Here is a 20900-nt window from a genome sequence, read left to right as displayed (position 1 = left end):
CACAGTAGAAAGGCATCTATCTATTTCAACATAGCAGTCTTATGACACTATTAATTAATGAAGGAATTAAAGGAGCAAAAGCAGCTTGCTTCCTAATCAGAAAAGCCAATGTCAGTTCATTACTTATCTCTGAAAATGTAAAACAAGTCAAACAGCTCCAGTCACTTAGATAATAAGGAAAACACAGAGAACATGCTGTTCCACCATGAGCTGAAACCAAAATACAAGTTTTAGAATAAGTGACTTACTAAGGCAAAATTGAACAAAAATATTATGTCTTTCATTTAGCAGAAGACTTTTGAGAAAAATAAAGTTGATGCTGTTACAACGATCTTAAAAACTTGGAGCTGAAGTTTTCTTTAGTGTGGTTAATGTTGAAATGAGCTGCAGGTATTAAACATCAAGCGGAAGAGAACATTCCAAAATGCAGTGGTTTACTTACAAAATTCTTAGGTTCACACTCACATGAGATTAAGACTAAAAAAGCTGTGAAACTGCCAGTGCTAATTACGATGAATGCCCAGGGAGACTTCAGAAAAGAAGACTGGTTAAAAAAAATATCCTAGACATTAGTGAACTAGGAGCTCAAATGTAAGTTATAAACATTTTGTATTTATACAGCAAATCAGTAAAATAATTTGGAAATACTTGTTTTAAAAAATATCCCGAGTTAAGAACTAATTTCTCACAGGAAGATCACCTGCAAACTACCAGAAAAAAATATGAAAAAAATTAAGAAAATGAAGAATAACATGAGTTTAGTCTTTGGAAAAAAAAAAAAAGTAAAACTCTTTGGAAGAGGCAATAGGGGAAAGCAAGGTGTTAAATGCTAAGGTGTTATGTGTTAAGACTGCTGAATTCATACTGATTAATTCTCCATAGTTTATAACTATTAACTAATAGTGGAGATAACTCTCCATTAACCATAGTGTTTTGTCAGTTTCCTAGTATCTCTCAATGGTGAAACATAGCTAGTCTGAATTCAGACATCTGTACTGCTTATTAGTGAAATAATGGGGTTATGTATTGAAATAGATTAAAACCAGACCAGAAATACAAGAAAGTGACAATTCTAGCACTATTGTAAGTTTAAAAATGTTGGGTTTTTTCCTGCAACTCCTCTAAAAACAACAGGGCAGTGAGAACTATAAAGGTGTTAATGTTGGAAAACTGAGGAATTTCATAATATATAAAATACTATGTTAACAGTTTTGAAATGCAGTTTTTTGATGGTTAGCAAAACCAGACACTTCATCCGTGCTGTAGTACTTGGGGCTAAATCTCTTTGCACTTACCCAAAGATGAAATTGATTAAAATTTGACACACTTTTTAAAACTTGGTTTGCTGATGCACAGTGCAGAGCAGTTGAACTGGAAAAGCTGAAGTGTTGGCACGATGCCCTGTAGGCCACAGCTGATCCTGTGATTCTAGTCTTATGCACTGGATCACTGTTAAATGCTTTTCTATCTCCTTGTACACAGCCTACTTAAGGATTCTTTCTCTTGCCCTTATGGACACTCATCTATGGCCCACCAGCCCTTGTTACATATTTTATGAAATCTAAACACACCTTTTTCCCCTACATCTAACAACAAAGCTTGACTAATGTTCATTGGCTACGTGTTGTAAGAACAGCCAGGGAATATTAGGGCCTTTATTGGGACAGCAAAATCTTTTACTCGCATGAACATCTGAATTTCTGCTATCATCATGTGAAAGCTCTGCCAAAAAGAAGCTGCTCCAGAAAGCAGTTGAAAAGTTGGGGAAAGGGATTGCTTATTCCTTTCTGTGAAAATATGCCCTTTATTCTGAAAACCCTCTTAAGAGGTCACAGAAACAATCTTGAGAGGGGACTAGCAAAGGGCTGGACAGTAGCAGCAGGCAGGGCAAAATGAGAAGTTGCTTCCACTGATGCAATTTTTCACCATTACTTGGAAAGATCACTTGTGGTCAAAGTGGAAAATTCTGAAATTGCAGTCCTGAACACTGTGCTAAACTGTCACCTATTCCATGCTGGCTCCTGAACATGGTAACAATTTCATCATTAAAGTTTTCCAGTTTCCCAGTTATTATCTTTTAAGAAGTACCTCATCAGACACTTTTGGACAGTTTCGTGTGATCTGGGAGTGATCTGGTTTCTGTGCTCTTCCAGTGCCTGACTAGTTTTGTTCACATATGGTATTAGATAATGTATTTGCATTCTGTTCCAAATTAGGATCTTTCTTACACTTTGAGCTCCAGTACCTCAGAATTAGTCTTGTTTAGTACCTAACTTTTATACATCCATAAAGAATCACAGAGCATTTGAGGTTGAAGGGACTTCCAGAGATCATCTGGCCCAACACACCATGGTCAAGCTGGACCATATACAGCAGGTTGTCCAGGACTATAATCATGTTGATTTTGAGTGTCTCTAAGGATGGAGACCCTGCAACTTCCCTGGGCAACCTGTCCAGTGTTCAGTCACCCCAACAGTAAAAAAACATTTCCTGGTATTCAGAGAGAATCTCCTGTACTTCCTGTTTCTGTCTGTGGACACCACTGAGAAAAGCCTGCTTCTGTCTGCTCTGCACTCTCCCTTGAGGCAGCATTTTTCACCTCATAAATAGTGTGCTGCTAACTGTCATACATGGTTTCAGTTTTAAATAATCCTTGTCATCAAGTCTGCTTTCCTGACCTAAGTATAGATACTGTGGTTGTTTCCTTAATTCTACATTTTCTGTAGATGTTTTCAGTTGTCATCTGCAACAGTTGAAGAAGTCTCCATACACTAAGTATAGAACTTCTGGTGAGAAATAATTCCCTCTGAATTTTCATTGGTGGTTTGAACACTTGCCCGTTTCTTTAGCACTTTTGGTCCCTTTTCTCAATATCTTTTATAAGTTACTTGAGGTTCCCTGTTGGTTTGAAAGCTTACAATAAGCTGATGCTTCATACTCTTTCTTGCCTCATTTACCAGTCCTTCAGCATATTAATTTTAGGTTCTTCTGCTGCTCTCTCTGTGGTAGTGTTCATTAGGATGTTATTTGCCACCTACAGTACCATTACCCATTATGTCTTGTGGGTTTTCCCCCCATGTGTAGTTGTGATGATGCTGGAACAACATACCCGTTTAGAGCACTTTCCCTCCTAGCCTTTCCTTGATTATCCGCAGTTGTCTTCTGCACCACCTAGCTAATATGAGCATGAAAAAAACACATCCAAAATCCTCATCATAATGAAGGTCCAAAACATGCTCAGTCTGCTACTGTTAAATATTGACTTACTGTGTTATTAAGAGGTTTCCAGGTGGTTTTGGTTTTGTGGGCTTTACTTTAATGGACATATGTAGTGGGGCAGTATGGGGGTGATAGAATGCAGTATCGTTCTTTTTGAAAGTGCAATAATGTACTTCGTGCTTGTAGGACATTGCTTATTACCAAGCCTTATCTGCTGAACAGTTGCAGACAGAAGCTGCTAAAATTCAGCCCAGCACCTCAGCCACCCAGGAGTTTTTTGAACCAGGCTTAGAATCATCTGCTAGTGCCAAATTGGATGATTTGCAGCGTTCTTGGGAGACACTGAAAAATGTGGTAAGTTTGCATCTGGAGACTTTAAAATAGTTGGATAGCTTGTAAAGAAAAAAAATCAAATAATTGGCTCAGTTAATATTCTTTTTTGCAGTTTTTGGTTTTCAGATGGTAACTTGAATTTTTAGTCGTAAAACACTATTTTTGTTCTTTGTTTGAAAGCCTGTGCAAGATGGACATCCATTAATAAAAATAAGAGTCATTAAAGCTGATAGTTGGCTTCAGAAATATTGGCTATCGACACACTATATTCCATAATCTGGTAGGGATATCCAGTCATGCTGGATGAGTAGGCAAAGAAGGCCCAAGAATCCACTTTTTCCAAATACATCAACACATTTCTGTATACATTTGCAGCATAATCATTCAGTGATGTATGAAAATGGTCAGTTTTGATCACATGCTATAAATTTTAATTCCTTTTTAATTCCATTCTGTAGCTTATGGGATGTTAAGAACTGTGTGTCTAGCAAATAGTGCACATCCATGTTTGAGTACATGAAATCTAAAATAATGCATGAGAATGTGCATAGGTTTTCCCTGCTTTATTAATGTCCATTTCTTTTAAGCATTCTTTTTAACAATCTAGAATTTTACTGATGAAATTTAAGTAAGTACATATTTTTAATATGGATGTTTTGCGTTGTAATTTTTACTCTTGAAAACTTGTTGCAAGTTTTTTTTGCTTTAGTCTCTTAGGCCTAGGGACATATGAAGCAGACTAAATAGCAAATCCTGTGTCAGAGGTCAGAATTTATACCTTCAGCTCTTCTTCAGATCAGTGAAAAGCAGCGCACACTCTATGAAGCTCTTGAGCGTCAACAGAAGTATCAGGATACACTCCAGTCTATATCCACAAAAATGGAAACCACTGAAATCAAACTAAATGAGAGTTTGGAACCAGCCAAAAGCCCAGAGAGCCAGATGGCTGAACATCAGGTAAAATCTTATATGTGAAGAGGGAGAGTACATTGCGTCTGCATATCTTTTGTTCTGTTTTTTAGACAGTAACCTTCTTCGTGGCTGGATACCTCAAACATATGCATTTGTTGCATGAACTTTCTTTGTTGTCTGTATGTCTTGCTTTTCTGGGCTTCCTGCTGTTCTGAAGCTGGTGTAATGGGGATTCTTTTAATAAGAAGTCTTTTTGAAAGAAATTAATCAAAAAATATTTTTTGCCTTGTTAAACAAAATATACCAAAAGCACACAAAAATTCTCTCACAAGAGAAGTCTTGAGAAATAATGATCTGAATAATAACAGAATACATGTAATGCATCTGACATATGTCTAAGTTGTAATCACCTAAGCTTCTATCCCATAGCGTGAATCTATCTGGTGTGGCCAGTGAGTGTGTGTTTAAGAGAAAAAATAGGGTCACATTTTAGCTTCTAGCCTAAAACTTTCTAAGTGGACAAAGAACATCCAGCCATAGATGTAAGCATTCAGAGATTCCTTCCATGGTGCAAAATAACTTCCTACTCTTACCCTATGAACCAGTGTTCAAGATACCTATAAAAGGATGGTACCATACATCTGTTGCTGCATGTTCCTTATCCACGTAGAAAGTTTAGGCTGGAAGCTAAAATGTGCCCCTATTTTTTCTTCATAAACACACACTCACTTACTTGTTTATTGTCTTTACTATGAACACTAGAATGCCCTACAGATTATTTTTTACAAATAATTTATTGGAAGAATAAATTTCTAATTTCTAAAATAATTCCTAGTGATGTGTTTGAAAATCAAGATATGTAATTAAATCTATATTTAAGTAACCAGATATATGATCCTGGCTCAAGCCTCTAAAAAGCAGGACTCAGTCCTTGTGGAATACTGTCTCTGCTATACTGGTAGTGATACTTTGCTCTGCTCTGTGTTCCTGGTGCTCCCACAGGATAGTTGTCTTGAATTTTATATTTAGTCTATGTCTCCTGAAATGAAGCAAATGCATTCTCTGCTCTCATTTCTAAATAGGCTTTGATGGATGAGATTTCAATGTTGCAAGAAGAAATCAGTGAGCTTCAGACATCATTGGCCCAGGAGCTTGTTTCAGAACCACTGGATGCAGAAGGTGCTGATCAGATGGCATTGCAGTCCACCCTCACAGTCTTGGCAGAACGAATGGCCACAATTCGAATGAAGGCATCAGGAAAACGACAGCTATTAGAGGTACAAGAAGAAACGTCACCAATGCTTTTAGTCACCATAAAAAAGAAAGTGGTTTTCAATTCTGCATATTTCTCACAATTCCTTTCAGTAATAAATTACGGTTTTTTTTTTGTTTTTTTTTTTTTTTTTTTTTTTTTTTTTTTGAGCAAGCCCCTCATCTTAATGCTAAGTGATAAGCAGGCAGAAAGAACTTGGAACACACATATATTATATACGTTGCAACTTTCTTCTGGCTATATATAGATCCATATGGATGTGTATATATATATATCTGTTCTCTCTCTATATATATTCATGTGCGTGTGTGTATAAATTAAGTGCAGATATTAAAAGTCACATTGTCTGCAATGTCTTTTGAGGAGTCAGCTCTCCAAGCTGCGAGACAAGAGAGGAGGGAAAGTTTAGAACAAGAAACAGCTTCTCTTCCAAATCTTTGTGTTGTCTGCACTCATCTTCTCACTGATTTGCATGCAAACTTTTTTTCATGGAAGATGCACCCCTTTATTTCTTTGCCTATGAACTTTACCAAAACTCCTTTAATACTAATGGGATTTTTACAAGCCTTTTACAAATAGGAATGATCCTGCATATATTATACAGGTGAGAACACGCAATCATGCTAAAGCTGCTTACAGTTTGGCTACTTTTAACACTGAAGAGCATCTTTATTTCTGTACTGTTAAGAACTGCAGCAGTGAATTCACAAACACAGCAACTACAGCCTTCATATTTTTCATCATCAACTGATTCGGAGAAGCAGAGGGAGAATTGGCTGTGTGGATCTAAGGTGTGGTGCTTAGTTGCCAGCTGGGATCAAACCAAGACACAGGATTACAGGACAGTCTCAGGGTGCTTCTGCTGCTTTAGTTCTGTCCAGTCACCTGGGACAATGAACAGGTCATTAGAAAATATCTTTGTTAGTCTTAAAATAACAAAGTTACGCTAAGCTTTTCCTTCCCAGAAGAAAAATAGCTTTTAATTAGAAATAAGGGGTTGGAAGTAGAAATGGGGATCTAGCTGTTTGTAGCTTGCACAAGGATCTAACAAACGTCTTGGTAGTACTTAGGAAATGCTAACTAATAATTCTAAGATAAAGCATGAGTAAAATCTCTTACTCTTAACTGTAGTTAGGAATCTTTTACACTATACCTCAAGTATTCCCTAATAATCCTGGCTAGGAAATATATATGGTAGGTAGACAACATTCAGGAATTTAACCTGTGTACTTCATAGCTCTGATTTCACAGAAAAAAAATCTTCCAGAACACCCCGGGGAAGTAAATGTAGAAATAAAGATAAAACAGGTAATGAAAATATTTTGCTGTTGAGGATGTGAATTAGTAATATTGTTTTTTCTTTGGACCTAATTTAAGTAACTAGCATTTGAGAACTGTTCAGGTCTGGCTTATTTAAGACATCTAACAACTATCATTTTTCTTTAAATTATTCTAACAGAGCCATTTAATTTTTGATTGAAATTGAGCATGCAGAAAAGCTGTGCAAACCCTTCTCTGAGTGTGAGGAAGTTGCCCTGAACATTTGAATCTGACTTTCCTTACAAAGTGTTGTAGGTTGACCCTGCCAGCAGCCAACCACCCATCCTCACTCCTCTATACTGAGATGAGTTAAAAATAGAAGGCAGACAAAAAGACTAATGGATCAAGATAATGACAGCTTAAACAGGGTAAGGAAAAGCTGTGCATGCAAGCAGGGAATGAGGAACTTATTCACTACTACCCAATCAGCAGGCAGATGTTTAGCTACTTTCCTGGAAAGCTCTGCATGTGTTTCTTGGGAAGACAAACACCATAAACAACCACAAATGTCCCTCCCACCCTCTCCCTGGGCTTTTATTGATGAGCATGATCTCATCTGGTGTGCAGTATCCATTTGGTCAGTTCAGATTCGTTGTCCTGGCTATCTCCTCTCCCAGCCTTCTGCCCACCCCTGCCTATTGGCCTTTGTGAGGGGCAGATAGAAAGCCTTTATGCTGTGCTCAGCAGTAGCCATAACATTGTTGTGTTATCAGCACAGATTTAACCACATCTGCAAAGCACTTTACAGACTGCAATGAAGTTAACTCCATCCTAGCCAGATCCAATGCAATCTTTTCCCCTTGTTCCATATTTGCACCATGCTTAGATTTCACATTATCTGATACACATTATTTCACATTATCTGATACAACTAAGTATCTCCTGACCATCCTATTTGTTTTCATATTCACAAAACCCCCTCTATACTCTCCAGAACTCAGTATCTTTCTTGTATTGGGGAGCACAGAACTAGACACAGTACTCCAGGTGTGGACTCACCAGGGTTAAGTAGAGGAGCAGATCACCTCCCTCATTCGATTGAGAACACTCCTAAAGCAGCCCCAGACACCACTGCCCTTCTTTTCCACGTTGTTGGGTCATGTTCAACCTGATGTCCGCCAGGACACCCCCGGTTCTTTTCTGTCAAGGTGCTTCCCATGTGCTTAGCCTCCAGTCTGTACTGGTACATGGGGTTGCTCCCCTGCAAGTACAGGGCTTCACACTTCCCTTTCTTCCTGTCAGCTCATTTTTATAGCCTTTCAGGGTCCATCTACATGGCAGAACAGCCCTCTGCCCATCAGACCCTCCTCCATTTTCCATCAACAGCAAAATGGGAGGAGTTGTTGAGGCTCGTTACTGGCCACTCACTGGGCTGTGCCACTGATCACTGTCCGCTGGCCACAGCTGTTCAGCCAGTTTTCAAATTCATATGGGACAATTAAAGGGTGAGCAAGACTTGCTGATCACTTGTCTTTCCAATGGATGGGTGAGCTGATGTGTGGGCCCGGAGTGTTGCAGACAGGTAGAGATATTACAAAAGACAGGTCTTGTAAAATATGGGTTAGGCCTTGCTACTCTAGCTAAGCTAGCAGTAGCTTGTAAATCCCCTTAAGGAAAAATCATAGGAATGGGGGCAGTTAACACAACAACCTATTCTAGTAGGGAAGATAAGTTTGCACTTGGATAAACAATAGATCTGTCCCATGAGAATCCACAAAGAAATATGTAAACTCCTGAGTAAAAGAGAGAGTCTTAGCACATACACACAAATACGCCTTTTAACCAATGAATTGAGTGGCAAGAAAACTGCTAGCCAATCAGAGTTGGACATGGAGTCTGTGAAATAAAGTTACGTGAATAAAGAATTAGCTTTTCCTGCATGAAGAAACTGATTCCCGTCTGCTTTATTGCAACACCTAGACATCTGTGTTGCTGTGGTGCTGATGCTGCAGCAAGCAGCCATTGAAGCTTAATATCCTTCCCCACCCCGTGGCTCAGGGATCCTCTGAGAGGCCAGAGAAGACAGGCAGCTCTTCAGGCTTCTCTTTACCCATGTGACTGTACCAAGGGCCCACCCGTACTTTGTTTGGTCCTTGAAGTACCCTTCTTGTGCCTCTCTTGAGAGACAGTAAAACTGACTAACAGCTTGCTGCCAAAAAAGGCAAAGTCGCTCTCCTTTCCCTGCAACCCATCCTCAGCTCTGTGCATTCCTTTTCTCCATGTGCATCCTTCTCCCTAAGCAAACAGTGCTGTACTAATTGAGCAAACTGAATCAGTGTGAGAGGAAACCCACAGGAGAGCAGCAAAAGGAGGCAGAAAAGACCTCACCTTTAGAAAACTGTAATAGCAGTGTTCTACTGGAGAAAGTAGAAATAAATTGACTGAACTGAAACAGAATTTCAGTCATCAGAAGAAGGCACTCATCAATTAAAAGAAATTATATTTTGTAAAAGATAGGTCTTACTATGACTTAGAAATCCTGCATAGGATTTGTGCAAAATAGACAGGAACAACTTTTTAAAAGTGATTGTCATGGTTTATTTCTCCTAAAAAGTAAAATATAATTTGTACCTCTAGGAAAAACTGAATGAGCAGCTCGAAGAGCAGCGGCAAGAGCAGGCTCTTCAGAGGTACCGCTGTGAGGCTGATGAGCTTGACCACTGGCTACTCAGCACCCGAGCAACGCTGGACACCGCTCTGCTTCCTGCCGAAGAGCCTATGGACATGGAAGCACAGCTGGTAGACTGTCAGGTAAAATATTAAGGCAGTTTTTGAGTTGAAGGACCCAGCATATTTGTGGAGAAGTTTCTGAGCTCTTTAGCATCTTCTATATGCTTGGTAAGCTTCCTCAAAGATTTGTGAAACAAAATATAGCCTGTTCTCTGTCATTAGAGATTGCAAACATCACTTTAGAAAGCCCATGTGAACACAGCAGTAGGAAAACCAAATGTCCTGGCTGCAGAAGGATTTGAAGTCCCACATCTTTCAGATGTAGTTTTGTTTAGCTTTAAAGGCACTGTATTTTCTTCACTTACTGGTTTTGCTCCCCTCAAGCTGAAATTGTTCAACAGCTTACCTGATAGGTATGAGAACACCTGCAGTGTGTTATAAATGGGCCAGGAGACCTGCTCCTTTGAAAAGCCTTTATTAGTTAGCTCTTTCAAGGGGGAACTCGAGGGGTCTCCTGCGCTGTCGCTGCTCCTGTCGCCGTTCTCGCTCCTGTCGCCGCTGAGGAGGAGGTGTCAGGCGAATCTGCTGCTCTCGCCGCAGCTGAGTCCGGAGTTCCTGCCTCGCGGGAATCCCCAGGAACTCAACTGGGCTTGTGTGGTCTAGGGGCGTCACTTCTTCCCAGTCTCTTTGTGGTTATGGCGAGGTGGCAGAAGCAGAATTCAGTCTTTAGGTAGCTGAGGGTCTTCTCGGTGTTGTAGTGTCTCCCTTTTATCTGGATTTTTTGCTGGGTCGCGGCTTTTGGGTCTGTTTGCCAGCAACTGCACTTCGGTTTGGAGCGATGCACCATGGAAGTCCTTGGATTTTCCTATTAGGCGGGGCCGGCAGTTCGAGGAGCCGGTGGGGAATGGGGACAGCCTAGCCCGACAGAAGGGGAAGGGAACCCGGGGTTTTAGAGGGGGTATACAACTTGGAATAAGGTTTTGAGGGTACAAATTTTGGTACAAACAGCATAACTTTCTTAACAGACAGGTTACAACTGGCATAACATTTTAAACAGCATAACTTTCTTAACAAATGACAGACTGTGTCAAAAATGGGAATTTCTTACATTTCATTCATTTCACAGTGTACTTTCCTGCACGTCCTTTTCTGAAGAACATATTGGTAGTAGCAGGGATGACTGGGATAGTGCTGTGTTTTCTTCAGGAATAATCCCTACATACATGCAAAATTAAAGGATAATCATCAGTATTTAGTGGCTTTATGGCTTGAAGATTAACCAACTCAGAATACCAAAGCAACCAAGGAAAGACATGTTGCTGCAATAAGCGTGTTTGCAAATATTTTTTAAAACAAGACTTAGATCATTCATGACACCCAGGTTCTCAAATTAGTCAGAGTTTTCTATTTTTAAATTATAGTTTAGAATTATGTGTTCATTATAATCAAGACTACAAAAGAGACAAGAGACGGACAAAATATACTTTTTCTTATTAAAGAATGAGGATCTCAATTAAATTAGGATAAATGAGAGTTAATTTTCATGCAAGTCTGAAAAATTTTCTCTGACAACACTTCGTCATTTAAATTTTCAGCCTACTTAGTCTCAAGAGTTCTTTCATCACCTGTCCTTGAGAGACCTTTGTTGTGTGTAGATAAACCCTATGAACTTTAACAAAGCAGTATGTTTATTAACATAGTCTGTAGGAAGCTCAAAAAGAAAAGTTAACTTTGTAGAAAAGTTAATACTGCTGTTCTTTTGCTGCTTCTTAAAATCTTAATGCAGTAAATTTTATATATTTTTTCCACTTTTTAGAGACTCTGCTGATATTCTTCTGCACATATTCTTTCAGGAGAAATATTTCTAAATTCTTTCTTGACAGTTGCTATGGAGCAGAAGCATTTGATGTCAAGCTAGGTTTTTGTGCAAGACTTGTTTGAGCATTGAATCTGGGAGATCAAAATATGCATGATGTCTCTAATACATGAATGGTTAATGTAATGTCAGGGAAGTAGCTTTTGAGAATAAACATGCCAGAGATTTGTCACTTTAAGTCTCTCTTTAGACTAAAGAGGATTATACAGAAATCCTTAAGTCCGTCATGCACCAATCAGAAAGGGCAAATAGTGAGAAGAGAAGCTTATCAACACAGTCAGAGCAACACATAGGAGGAGGTAGGAAGCACTTGACTACACGTAAATGAAAGAAGAGGAAAGAAGTAACTCTGCCTGCCTGCTTCATTTCTTGTCATTAATGGATGTCAGTCTAGCTTCTTAGCCATCTTTGCCTTTAATATGCAAATAGAGAGCATCTCCTCTACAACAAATCATTTGTTTCAAGTAACTTTTTAAGTTCCTTTTTTGAAAAAGGTTGCAAACTGAAATGGCAAATGCAAACATTTGCAAGCATATTCTAAGGAACTCTGAATAGGACTGGAAGGCAAAGCAATGATAATCTGACTTTCTCTTAGCTTGGCAACGGGTGAGGTAGGCCACAGGTTGTCTTGCCTGAAAACGTGACAAGTGCTGGAAAATGTATGAATTTGGGTCTTTGTTTTTGCTGCTGCAGAATATGTTGGTTGAAATAGAGCAGAAGGTGGTAGCCTTGTCAGAGTTGTCTGTGCACAACGAGAACTTGCTTATGGAAGGGAAGGCTCACACCAAGGACGAGGCAGAGCAACTGGCTGTGAAGCTCAGGACACTGAAGGGCAGCCTTCTGGAGCTTCAGAGAATGCTCCACGACAAACAGATCAACATTCGGGTGAGTGGCTCCTTCCAGCTGTTTTCATGGTGGGCAGGAGTTTGGGGATTTCATAGAGACTTTATGCAACTGAGAAAAAGAGTGAGTGTGTTGCAGGGATTCAGTTTGAGTTATTGGAATTATAACTCCAAAATAAAGAATTTTCTAGAAAGCTTTAGTGGATAATTTTCAAGTTAACATTGCTTTGTGGTAAAACTATCCTAACCTCAGTATCTTCACTGAAAGGACAATAGTAAAATAAATAGATGGTTAGCTTAGTCTGGATGTAGTCTATTCCTGTTTCCAGTCCGTTCACATTGTGTATGGTCTGGGGCAGGATTACTCTCCCCAACCAAACACTGATCCTAAATATGTGCTTTTTTACAGTGTGCACAACAGAGTGAACAGATAACATAAGGGAACATTTTTAAATTATGGCTAATACTTAGTTATATTGTTATATTGTTATACCAAATAAAATACTATATAAACAAAAATTCATTTAACCTGAATCTTGCCCTGGGTTTCTATTCCTAGCAGCTTTGGTCTGCTCATTGCCACTAATTCATTGCATTTAACAGTTGCTTTTGGTCATCCTTTAGGTGAAACTAGCATGTGGAGAACCGAATACATACAAGAAACCCAGCCATGTAATGTGACTGACTGGTTTTGAATTTGCTTGCCCTGCTGTGACTCCCTCCCCCCATCCCTTTTCTTTTACTGCTTTTCTTGGCTTTGCTGTGCAAATTAAACATGATAAGCTTCAAAGATTTCTGGCTTGTAATGCAGATTAAAGTCTACTGAGAGGTTAGCTTGAAAAGTCACTTGATGTTCTAAGAACTATTTTTAGTCCAAAGCAACTGCATAGCTTTAAAACTTCACATAATTTCAGGAAAATAGAGAAATAAAAAGGAAAGGAAACTTCCAGGTATTTCTTCCTATTGCCTTTAAGATGAAGTAACTTCAGTGTTATTCTTGCTTATTAAACCTCATGACTAGGCAAATTAAAAGTTATGTACACCATGTAGGAACATGATACTTTGTTCTCATATATTACCTGTGAAGTGAAAAGGCATCACAGAATTTTTTGCTAAATTTTAAAATATTTTAAAATGCAGTGGTGTGATTTAGTTTACTTAAACTCTTAAAACAGATTTTTGGATGATCTTCTAGTATCTAACAACAAAACAACTTCCAGATGAGGAATATGAAACATTTAAGATGGTGTATGAATGCAAGACTCAAGTTACTTTATGAATTTCAATTCTTTCTTTGACTTCATTTACAGATCATGTAAGAACATAGGCAGTATAACATCTAATCACTGAGCAATTTGTTTTCAAATGAAAAGTTCTATAATGCCATTTTCTAGACACTGAGGACTGAGGCCAAGAGCATCAGATGCCCCAAATTCTATCCAATGTCAGTATTAACCTTGAGAGACATTAGAAGCTAACAGCACTGTTGTTCATGTATGTAAAAAACACAGACTTTTACATGTATCCAGCTTCTCTGATAATCGTATAGTTGCCCAGAGGTGTAGACCAGCCTCCTCCCAAAAGAAGGAACCTCCCAAGTGGCACTGGAAGACTGTTATAAAGACTGAGCTATATTTTCCTTAGAGCATATTTCAGCCTGTCTGTTATTCCTGTGCACAAAGATGTCACTAGTGATACATAAAAGGTGACTTGGAGATGAACTTCTTTGTTTCTAATTAGCCTCCCTTTATTTTATGAATATTCTGGAATAGGGGTGTTCCGGAATATACTCTCTCCAAAGAGAGCACTTTATATTTAACACAGAATATTGTGTCTGTTACTGTTTATTCTCTGGGCAGTGAAACTGAACAGACTCCTTAAAAAACAAAGAAGTACAACAGATTCTGCAGTAAAAATACATCAGCAAAACAGATAGTGTTTATTTACTTTTTATTAAAATGGATGTAGGGGGAGGAATGACTCTGGTTTCATAAGAAGAAGTATGTCTCATATAAGTTTGTGTAATTCTGAAATCGTTTGAAAGACTGATTTCATCCCAATCTTCTTCAGGGATTTTCCATTTGTTTCTGTGCTAGACTAGACAGTAGCCAGTAATGACAGGTTCAATCTTGTATTTCCCTGGCTGTTTAAAGGAAATATAATACAGTTCCTTCAGACAGACCTCAAATGAAAATGCAACTGTAAATTCAAATGTAAGGTTTTTTTCAAACTTACATTCTGTGATTTGACAATGATAAAATCTAGTTCACAAATACTTTTGATCTAAAAAGTATGCACAGTAGCATATTTGCAAAACCTCGTTGCATCCACAAATGCCACAATCCCTTTTACACTCTTTGCTATTGCAGGAACTATGAGACTATTAACTATATGTCTCAGTGTAATTCCAAAATTGTATCTTCTCAGTCCTCTTCCCAGAGAAAAAGAGGCCTAAAATATAACTGAAATCAAACAGCCCACTCAAATGCAAAGAGGTAGATACTCTTCCCTAAAGAAATTTACAAGTTGAATAGCTATGGTCCCTAAAGTATATAAAATCAAGCAGATTTTAAAATTACAGAAAGACTGACTGCTTCCTAACTTGTAATAGAAAAGGTGTAATTCCAGGTCTTCTTTACTTCTCACATACTATTTTCTTTGCCCAGTCTGACATTCTGTAATAACATTGTTCACACTCCAATTCTGTCAGTTTTACTAGAAAGTTGTTCCCACAAGATAAAGTATCAGAGTTTACCTGCAAACTGAAACCTTAGTAAAATAAATTTCATAAGGCAAGGGCTAATGATTCTTTCCAGCACCAGGTACTTCTTGCTTGTTTTGCTCCTCTTAGCAGTTCATATCCTCTGATCAGTCCTTTCAACTTCAGTACAGTCATCATCCCCCAAAATTAAAGTCTTAGACTAGCAAAGCTCTGCTGTTTCTGTGGCCGGTGCCAGGGTCACTGGTAGCAGAGGTCCATCTCAGTTGTTAGCATAAGGAGCACCAGGTGAGTGAGGCAAGCAGGATTTCCACACTCACCTTCTGCTGTGCTGGTCCCTATCTGATTTGAAGGCAGAATGTCTGTGTTTTGCAGAGCCTGTTGTGAAACCTTTTGTCATTCTTAATCTATTTAGAGTAAAAGCTAAATCATGGGCATAATATGAATCCTACAAAAATGGAGTATACGGATAAAATGGGAGAGGTATTAAGCCCTAGCTTTAGATCTTGAAGCTTAAAAAAAAAAAAAAAAAAAAAAAAAAAAAAAAACAGAAAGGTGCAAGCTCTACAGTCATCCTATGACTGCAAGTAATATTAAATAAATCCAGAGAGATGTGCACGTCGAAGTAGCCAGACCTACAAGTCTGTCTTTAACATAAGGCCATGCATGGTAAAGAACCTACCTTTGAATAAACTGGCAGCTAAATTTAGTTAAGCTTACAGCCAACGTGGATTTTGGAAGCCAAGAAGTTGATAAAACATTTTTTGAGTTATTAAGACATTTGTTCTTTTTCACATTGCTTACACAGAAAGCCTGTCTAGTCACTCATGTTGGAAAAACCTGATAGGAATATGAATGGAAGGAGCTATTACTTTTGCTGTGCTGTTCTAACATTCTGACGTTTGATCTCACTTTTTCTGCTGTTCATATCATGTCATCTGCTGTTTACCCAGTGTGTTTCTGCTGAGCATAGAGTTATGTACTTACTGATAAATAAATATTGACCAGGATGTCACCCAGTATTTTCTCCTTTTCAATTAGACAAAACAATTGCTTTAATTAGATAAAAAACCCTGGCTGAAATAAACCACTGAATCCCTGCATTGCCAGGTAAAGCTGCACACTCCTTTACAGATCAAGGGTGGCTTTTAGGAGCAGAACAGTCTTTAGAAACACATCAGTCCAACGTCTCTGCCATGTGGTCTCTAATTCTGCTAAGTGCAATAATGCATGTTTATTTTTACATTTTTAAGGATGCTTTTCTTGTTAGTAACCAAAAACCAGTAAAAGTCAGAAATCTAAAGTAATTGCTCACTTCAGAATTTACATGAACCAGCAACTTGAGAGATTTTGCATAGGTGAGCTGAACCTGCCTGCTCTCTAACAATGTAAGAGACTTTTTAAAATCTTAATGTCTCTTTCTTGAAGCAGGGATCTTTACAAGAAAAGGAGGAGAGTGATCTGGACTTCATTTCCTCACAAAGCCCCAGTGTTCAAGAATGGCTGGCACAAGCAAGAACTACTCGCTCACAGCAGCAGCAGAGTACCCTGCAGCAACAGAAAGTTGGTGTTTTGCATTTCTTTTACTCCCATCTTTAGATTGCACTTAATGCTATAGCTGGGCTGCTCTTGTTAGTATTTCCACTGAAACAATCATTTTCTCACTGTTTCTTACTCACTGCTTTTGTAGTGATGCATCTGAGTTTTCTGTTTTATATATGTAACAGTGAGACAGGCTAGACTTCCTGGGTAACCATGGTCAACTCACATTATCACTGTATACTTCTGTCCATCAATAGAATAAAATTGAATCAATCCTTTAAGTTATTCTAAGGAGAGATGATACTCAAAATAATTAACTTGATCTTTATGCAAAGATACACATATTACATGATACGTTGTGTTGAATGATTTGAAGATTTTCTCACTAGGGTAGGTTCCAGAAACTGCATTGTATTCAGTAATTAATTCAGTAATCCAGTTGAACCCAATTTTTCTGTATCCCTAGATGGGACACAGAGATTGTGGACCACTTCTGGTGTTCAAGCAAGCCATTTCAGAAGTAGCTCAGCTAACTTTTGCATGGCAGTTAAACGAGGTGGACATGTCCTTCCAAGGCAAAATGAGTCTGTTTGAGATTTGTTCTGTTTCTTGTAACTTCCTTTGCTAGGAGCTAGAACAAGAATTGGAAGAGCAGAAGAATCTGCTTCGATCAGTAGCGTGCCGTGGAGGAGAAATCCTAACGCAGCAAAGCTCTGTTGAAGGCCTGTCCATAAGGTGTGCTTTCATGTGTTGTTCCAAAAATTAAATTTCTGTGGCTGGGCTTTGTCATCCTTGTGCTTACATCCCTCTTCTGCTCATAGTCCTCTAAATTTTGTTTTATCATTTTTATACAGCACCTAGGCTACTGGAGTCCTGGTTTGTAATTCAGGAGTCTGATAATGTAGTTACACAAACTGTTTTGTGATAATAGATCACCTTCAGCATTTAGAAATGCCCTTTATTCTTATTAGCATGAATCACACTAAAATTAAAGACTGGCGAGGCTCATTAGACAAGCAGTGGATCAGTTACTGTAACTTTATGGACAAACACTAGTGTGTGAATCACATATACCTCCAACATTGGCATCTGCCATTGTAACCAGATCTTCCCAGATGAGATACTCTGCTTAATTTTATTTTTCCTGCAATTAGCAAGGATTTTTCCTTTCAAAGCCTTAATTCTAATGCCAGAAACCACTTTACCAGTCTCCTTCTGTTTGAGACTTCCTTATGTCAAGTGATGGTGTCCTACAGAAATAAAAGAAATGAAAACAAAACAAACAAAAAACTACAAACAGACAAACAAACAAAAAACCCCACCAAACAGAAATTTCTGAATGTGATTAATTCTTTACCAAAAATAAACATATATGCTCATCCTGCATTAAAATATGTCTGCCATTTTGAGAAAGGAGGTGAGGAAAGAGTCAGATAAAATATTTATTAATTTCATTTATTCATCAGGTTACATTTTGATGTAGTATATATTCAGTCTGGTTTTGGGATTTTTATTTATTTTGGGTATTTGCAACTCTAAACAGTCTTTTAGAAAGTTCTTTTTATTTCATCAGACAAGAACTTCTTGCTGCTCAAACCAGCCTTTGTCTTACTATCAAAAAAAAAAACCAAAGCCAAAGCAAACAAGTCAAAGCTTTAAAAAGCAGTATTTAATTTAAGTGTAGAATTTCCTAATGGAAAAATGTAATTTTAAATGGTTATAACTTTTGCATTTGTTAAACCTTTGTGCGTCTTCTGATTCAGTGAGAAGCCTGATGTACTCTCTGAGGAATTAGTCTTAGAGGGTGAGAAGCCATCATCTGAAGAACAGATGAAGAGGAAATGGGAAAGTCTAAACCAGGAATTCAGTACCAAGCAGAGACTGCTCCAGAAAGCTTTGGAAAAAGAACAGCTGGTAGCTTTTTAAAATTTCTCTTTCCTTTTTCTCTTTCAAAGTAGTTATTACAGCAAGAGGTACAATATGTAGATCCATTAAGGTGGTGTAGTTAATGCATGAGATTTGGAACAATTTACTTTTGTGACACCATTAAAAACTGTTAAATATTGGCACCAGCTCTGCTTATGTTCAAAGTGATTTGAATTGCAGTAGTATCAGGTTAATGAACTAGAAAGGAAGAAAGAGCTCAGACAAAATGTTTATCTACTTATGTAACTTAAGGATAGTTTTGTAACAAATCATCCCTCTGGATTTGATCAGTACTCTGGCAATAGCCTGGAGGAAGACTGTTAAATTTTGAGTTTGAATTTATCAGTTACTTTCTATTATTGATCATAGTGGGTAAGGAATTTCAAGCGCAGTGTTTTTACTGAAAGAAATGGGGATTAATCAATCAAACTGGGGACAAACCTAAGTCTGTATTAACATACATCTTCCATTTTATTGTTAATAGACCCAAATCCACTCTTCTTCGTATAACACTCCATTAATCAGCTCCCAAAGTTCTAAATACCTTGTATTAATTAAACAGTAATTTACTATATTTTCGGTAAAACTAGTAATTTTTAATTCTGGCTACAAGCATTTATCCTGCATTTCTAGTGAACCTCCTGTTAAGCAATATTTATTCAAAATATTCACAACATGGAGCATTTGTGGGGGGACCATGAGTGTTAGCAGGTGATAGCCTCAGTCAGTAGGGAATCTGTACAGCTGAATTTTGTGTCCAACATATTGTAGATGCATCCTAATTGATGCTTCTCTCTCAGCAGCTTTATAGCAGACCAAACAGGCTAATACCTGGAATGCCTTTATATAAGGAGGAGACACAGGATGAAGATAAATCTTTAGTGTCACCAGTATTGGTTGAATTGAATCAGGCCTTTGAAGATGTCACATCTGAGGTAATTTTTAATTGTTTTTACACCTATACTACAGCAAAGCCACATTAACAGTGAAATTAACAGTGAAATTGCTGGACTTCTCTGATTTCTTTGCCCAGGCAGGGCAGGTGGAAGAGACCCTGCATCTTGAACAGAAGCTGTATGATGGTGTCACTGCCACATCTGTGTGGCTGGATGGTGTGGAAGAGCAAGTCTTTGTTGCTGCAGCTCTGTTGCCAGAGGAAGAAACAGAAACCTATGTCTGCAAGCAAGAGGTAAGGAATCCTTGAGTAGGACTTCCTTTTAATTGCCAATAAGTGTGCATTTTATGCAGTGTTTAGAAAAAAAGTGTTAGAATCCTGGATAAGTGACATGTCACTGGCATAATCTCTATGTAACTGCAGCATTCCGCAGTTGACCACGTAGAGAATGTTGCAGAAAGCACAAACTCTTTCTTCTGTTTAACAGTTTTTCTAAGTATTAGCAAATACCACATTGTCAAAATAGAAACAAAGTGAAAAAGAAGGAGGGATGTTCTGAGATATAGAAACAGCACAAGTTCATCAACATTAATTAGGGGTGAGGGAGGTGGAAAGAATTCAGTGGTGTGGAAGACAGAGAGAGACAGTAGGACAAAGGAATAACTATTTTCAGCTGAAGAGGATAGATGCAGACAAGATATAAGGAAAAAATCTTTCAAAATGAGAGTGTGGAAATGCTGGAGCTGGTTGCCCAGGGAGGTGTTGAGTGTCCCATCCCTGGAAGCATTCGAATTCAGGCTTGAGAGGGCTCTGAGCTTCCTGATGTAGTTGAAGGTGTCCATATTCACTTCAAGAGGATTGGACTAGATGACTTTTAATCCAATTCAGATGTTTCTGTGGCTTTACAAATCATTTCCTTCCAGCACTTGTTTTCCTTGGAGTGTGGAGTCTTTTTACTATCAGAGATTACTATAGCTGCCATTGTTTTCTAGTGTGTGTGTATAGCAACAATGTAAAATATTCAGTACATCATTGCAAATTTGACAACGGTTATGGCAATATTTGTCTGATTTCCAGAATGTCTGACTGTCATTTCTGTTTTTCTACAAAATTAGTCTCTTGCCAAAGAAATCAAAGACATTACAGAAGAAGTGGATAAGAACAAGAATTTGTTTGCTCAGATACTTCCTGATGGTAGTGATAAGAGGGTTGTTATAGAAGACACTTTGGATTGTCTCCTGAGAAGACTGACCTTACTGGAGTCAGTGGTAAACCAGAGATGCCACCAGATGAAGGGACGGCTCCAGCAAATCATCACATTCAAGGTACGAGGTCATAAAATTACCAGAGGTATATGTCAAATGGGGATATAA

The 20900-nt window shown here is 38.2% G+C and overlaps 1 protein-coding gene across 1 annotated transcript in view; it reads left to right on the top strand.

The window, feature by feature from the left end:
* The window catches only part of SYNE1 (spectrin repeat containing nuclear envelope protein 1), a 286213-nt gene that overhangs the window by 187414 nt on the left and 77899 nt on the right, over nucleotides 1-20900 (top strand). Inside the window, exons 91-101 of the mRNA XM_066315491.1 lie at nucleotides 3406-3573; nucleotides 4348-4509; nucleotides 5547-5741; nucleotides 9635-9808; nucleotides 12297-12488; nucleotides 16593-16727; nucleotides 17335-17441; nucleotides 18470-18620; nucleotides 19433-19567; nucleotides 19666-19821; nucleotides 20643-20852. Of these exons, the coding sequence (XP_066171588.1) occupies nucleotides 3406-3573; nucleotides 4348-4509; nucleotides 5547-5741; nucleotides 9635-9808; nucleotides 12297-12488; nucleotides 16593-16727; nucleotides 17335-17441; nucleotides 18470-18620; nucleotides 19433-19567; nucleotides 19666-19821; nucleotides 20643-20852 (1785 nt within the window). The remainder of the gene's footprint in view (nucleotides 1-3405; nucleotides 3574-4347; nucleotides 4510-5546; nucleotides 5742-9634; nucleotides 9809-12296; nucleotides 12489-16592; nucleotides 16728-17334; nucleotides 17442-18469; nucleotides 18621-19432; nucleotides 19568-19665; nucleotides 19822-20642; nucleotides 20853-20900) is intronic.

Source organism: Sylvia atricapilla, chromosome 3, assembly GCF_009819655.1.
Source record: "Sylvia atricapilla isolate bSylAtr1 chromosome 3, bSylAtr1.pri, whole genome shotgun sequence".
Lineage (NCBI taxonomy): Eukaryota > Metazoa > Chordata > Aves > Passeriformes > Sylviidae > Sylvia > Sylvia atricapilla.
The sequence above is the reverse complement of the archived record's forward strand: the minus strand, read 5'-3'. Positions and strand labels throughout refer to the sequence as shown.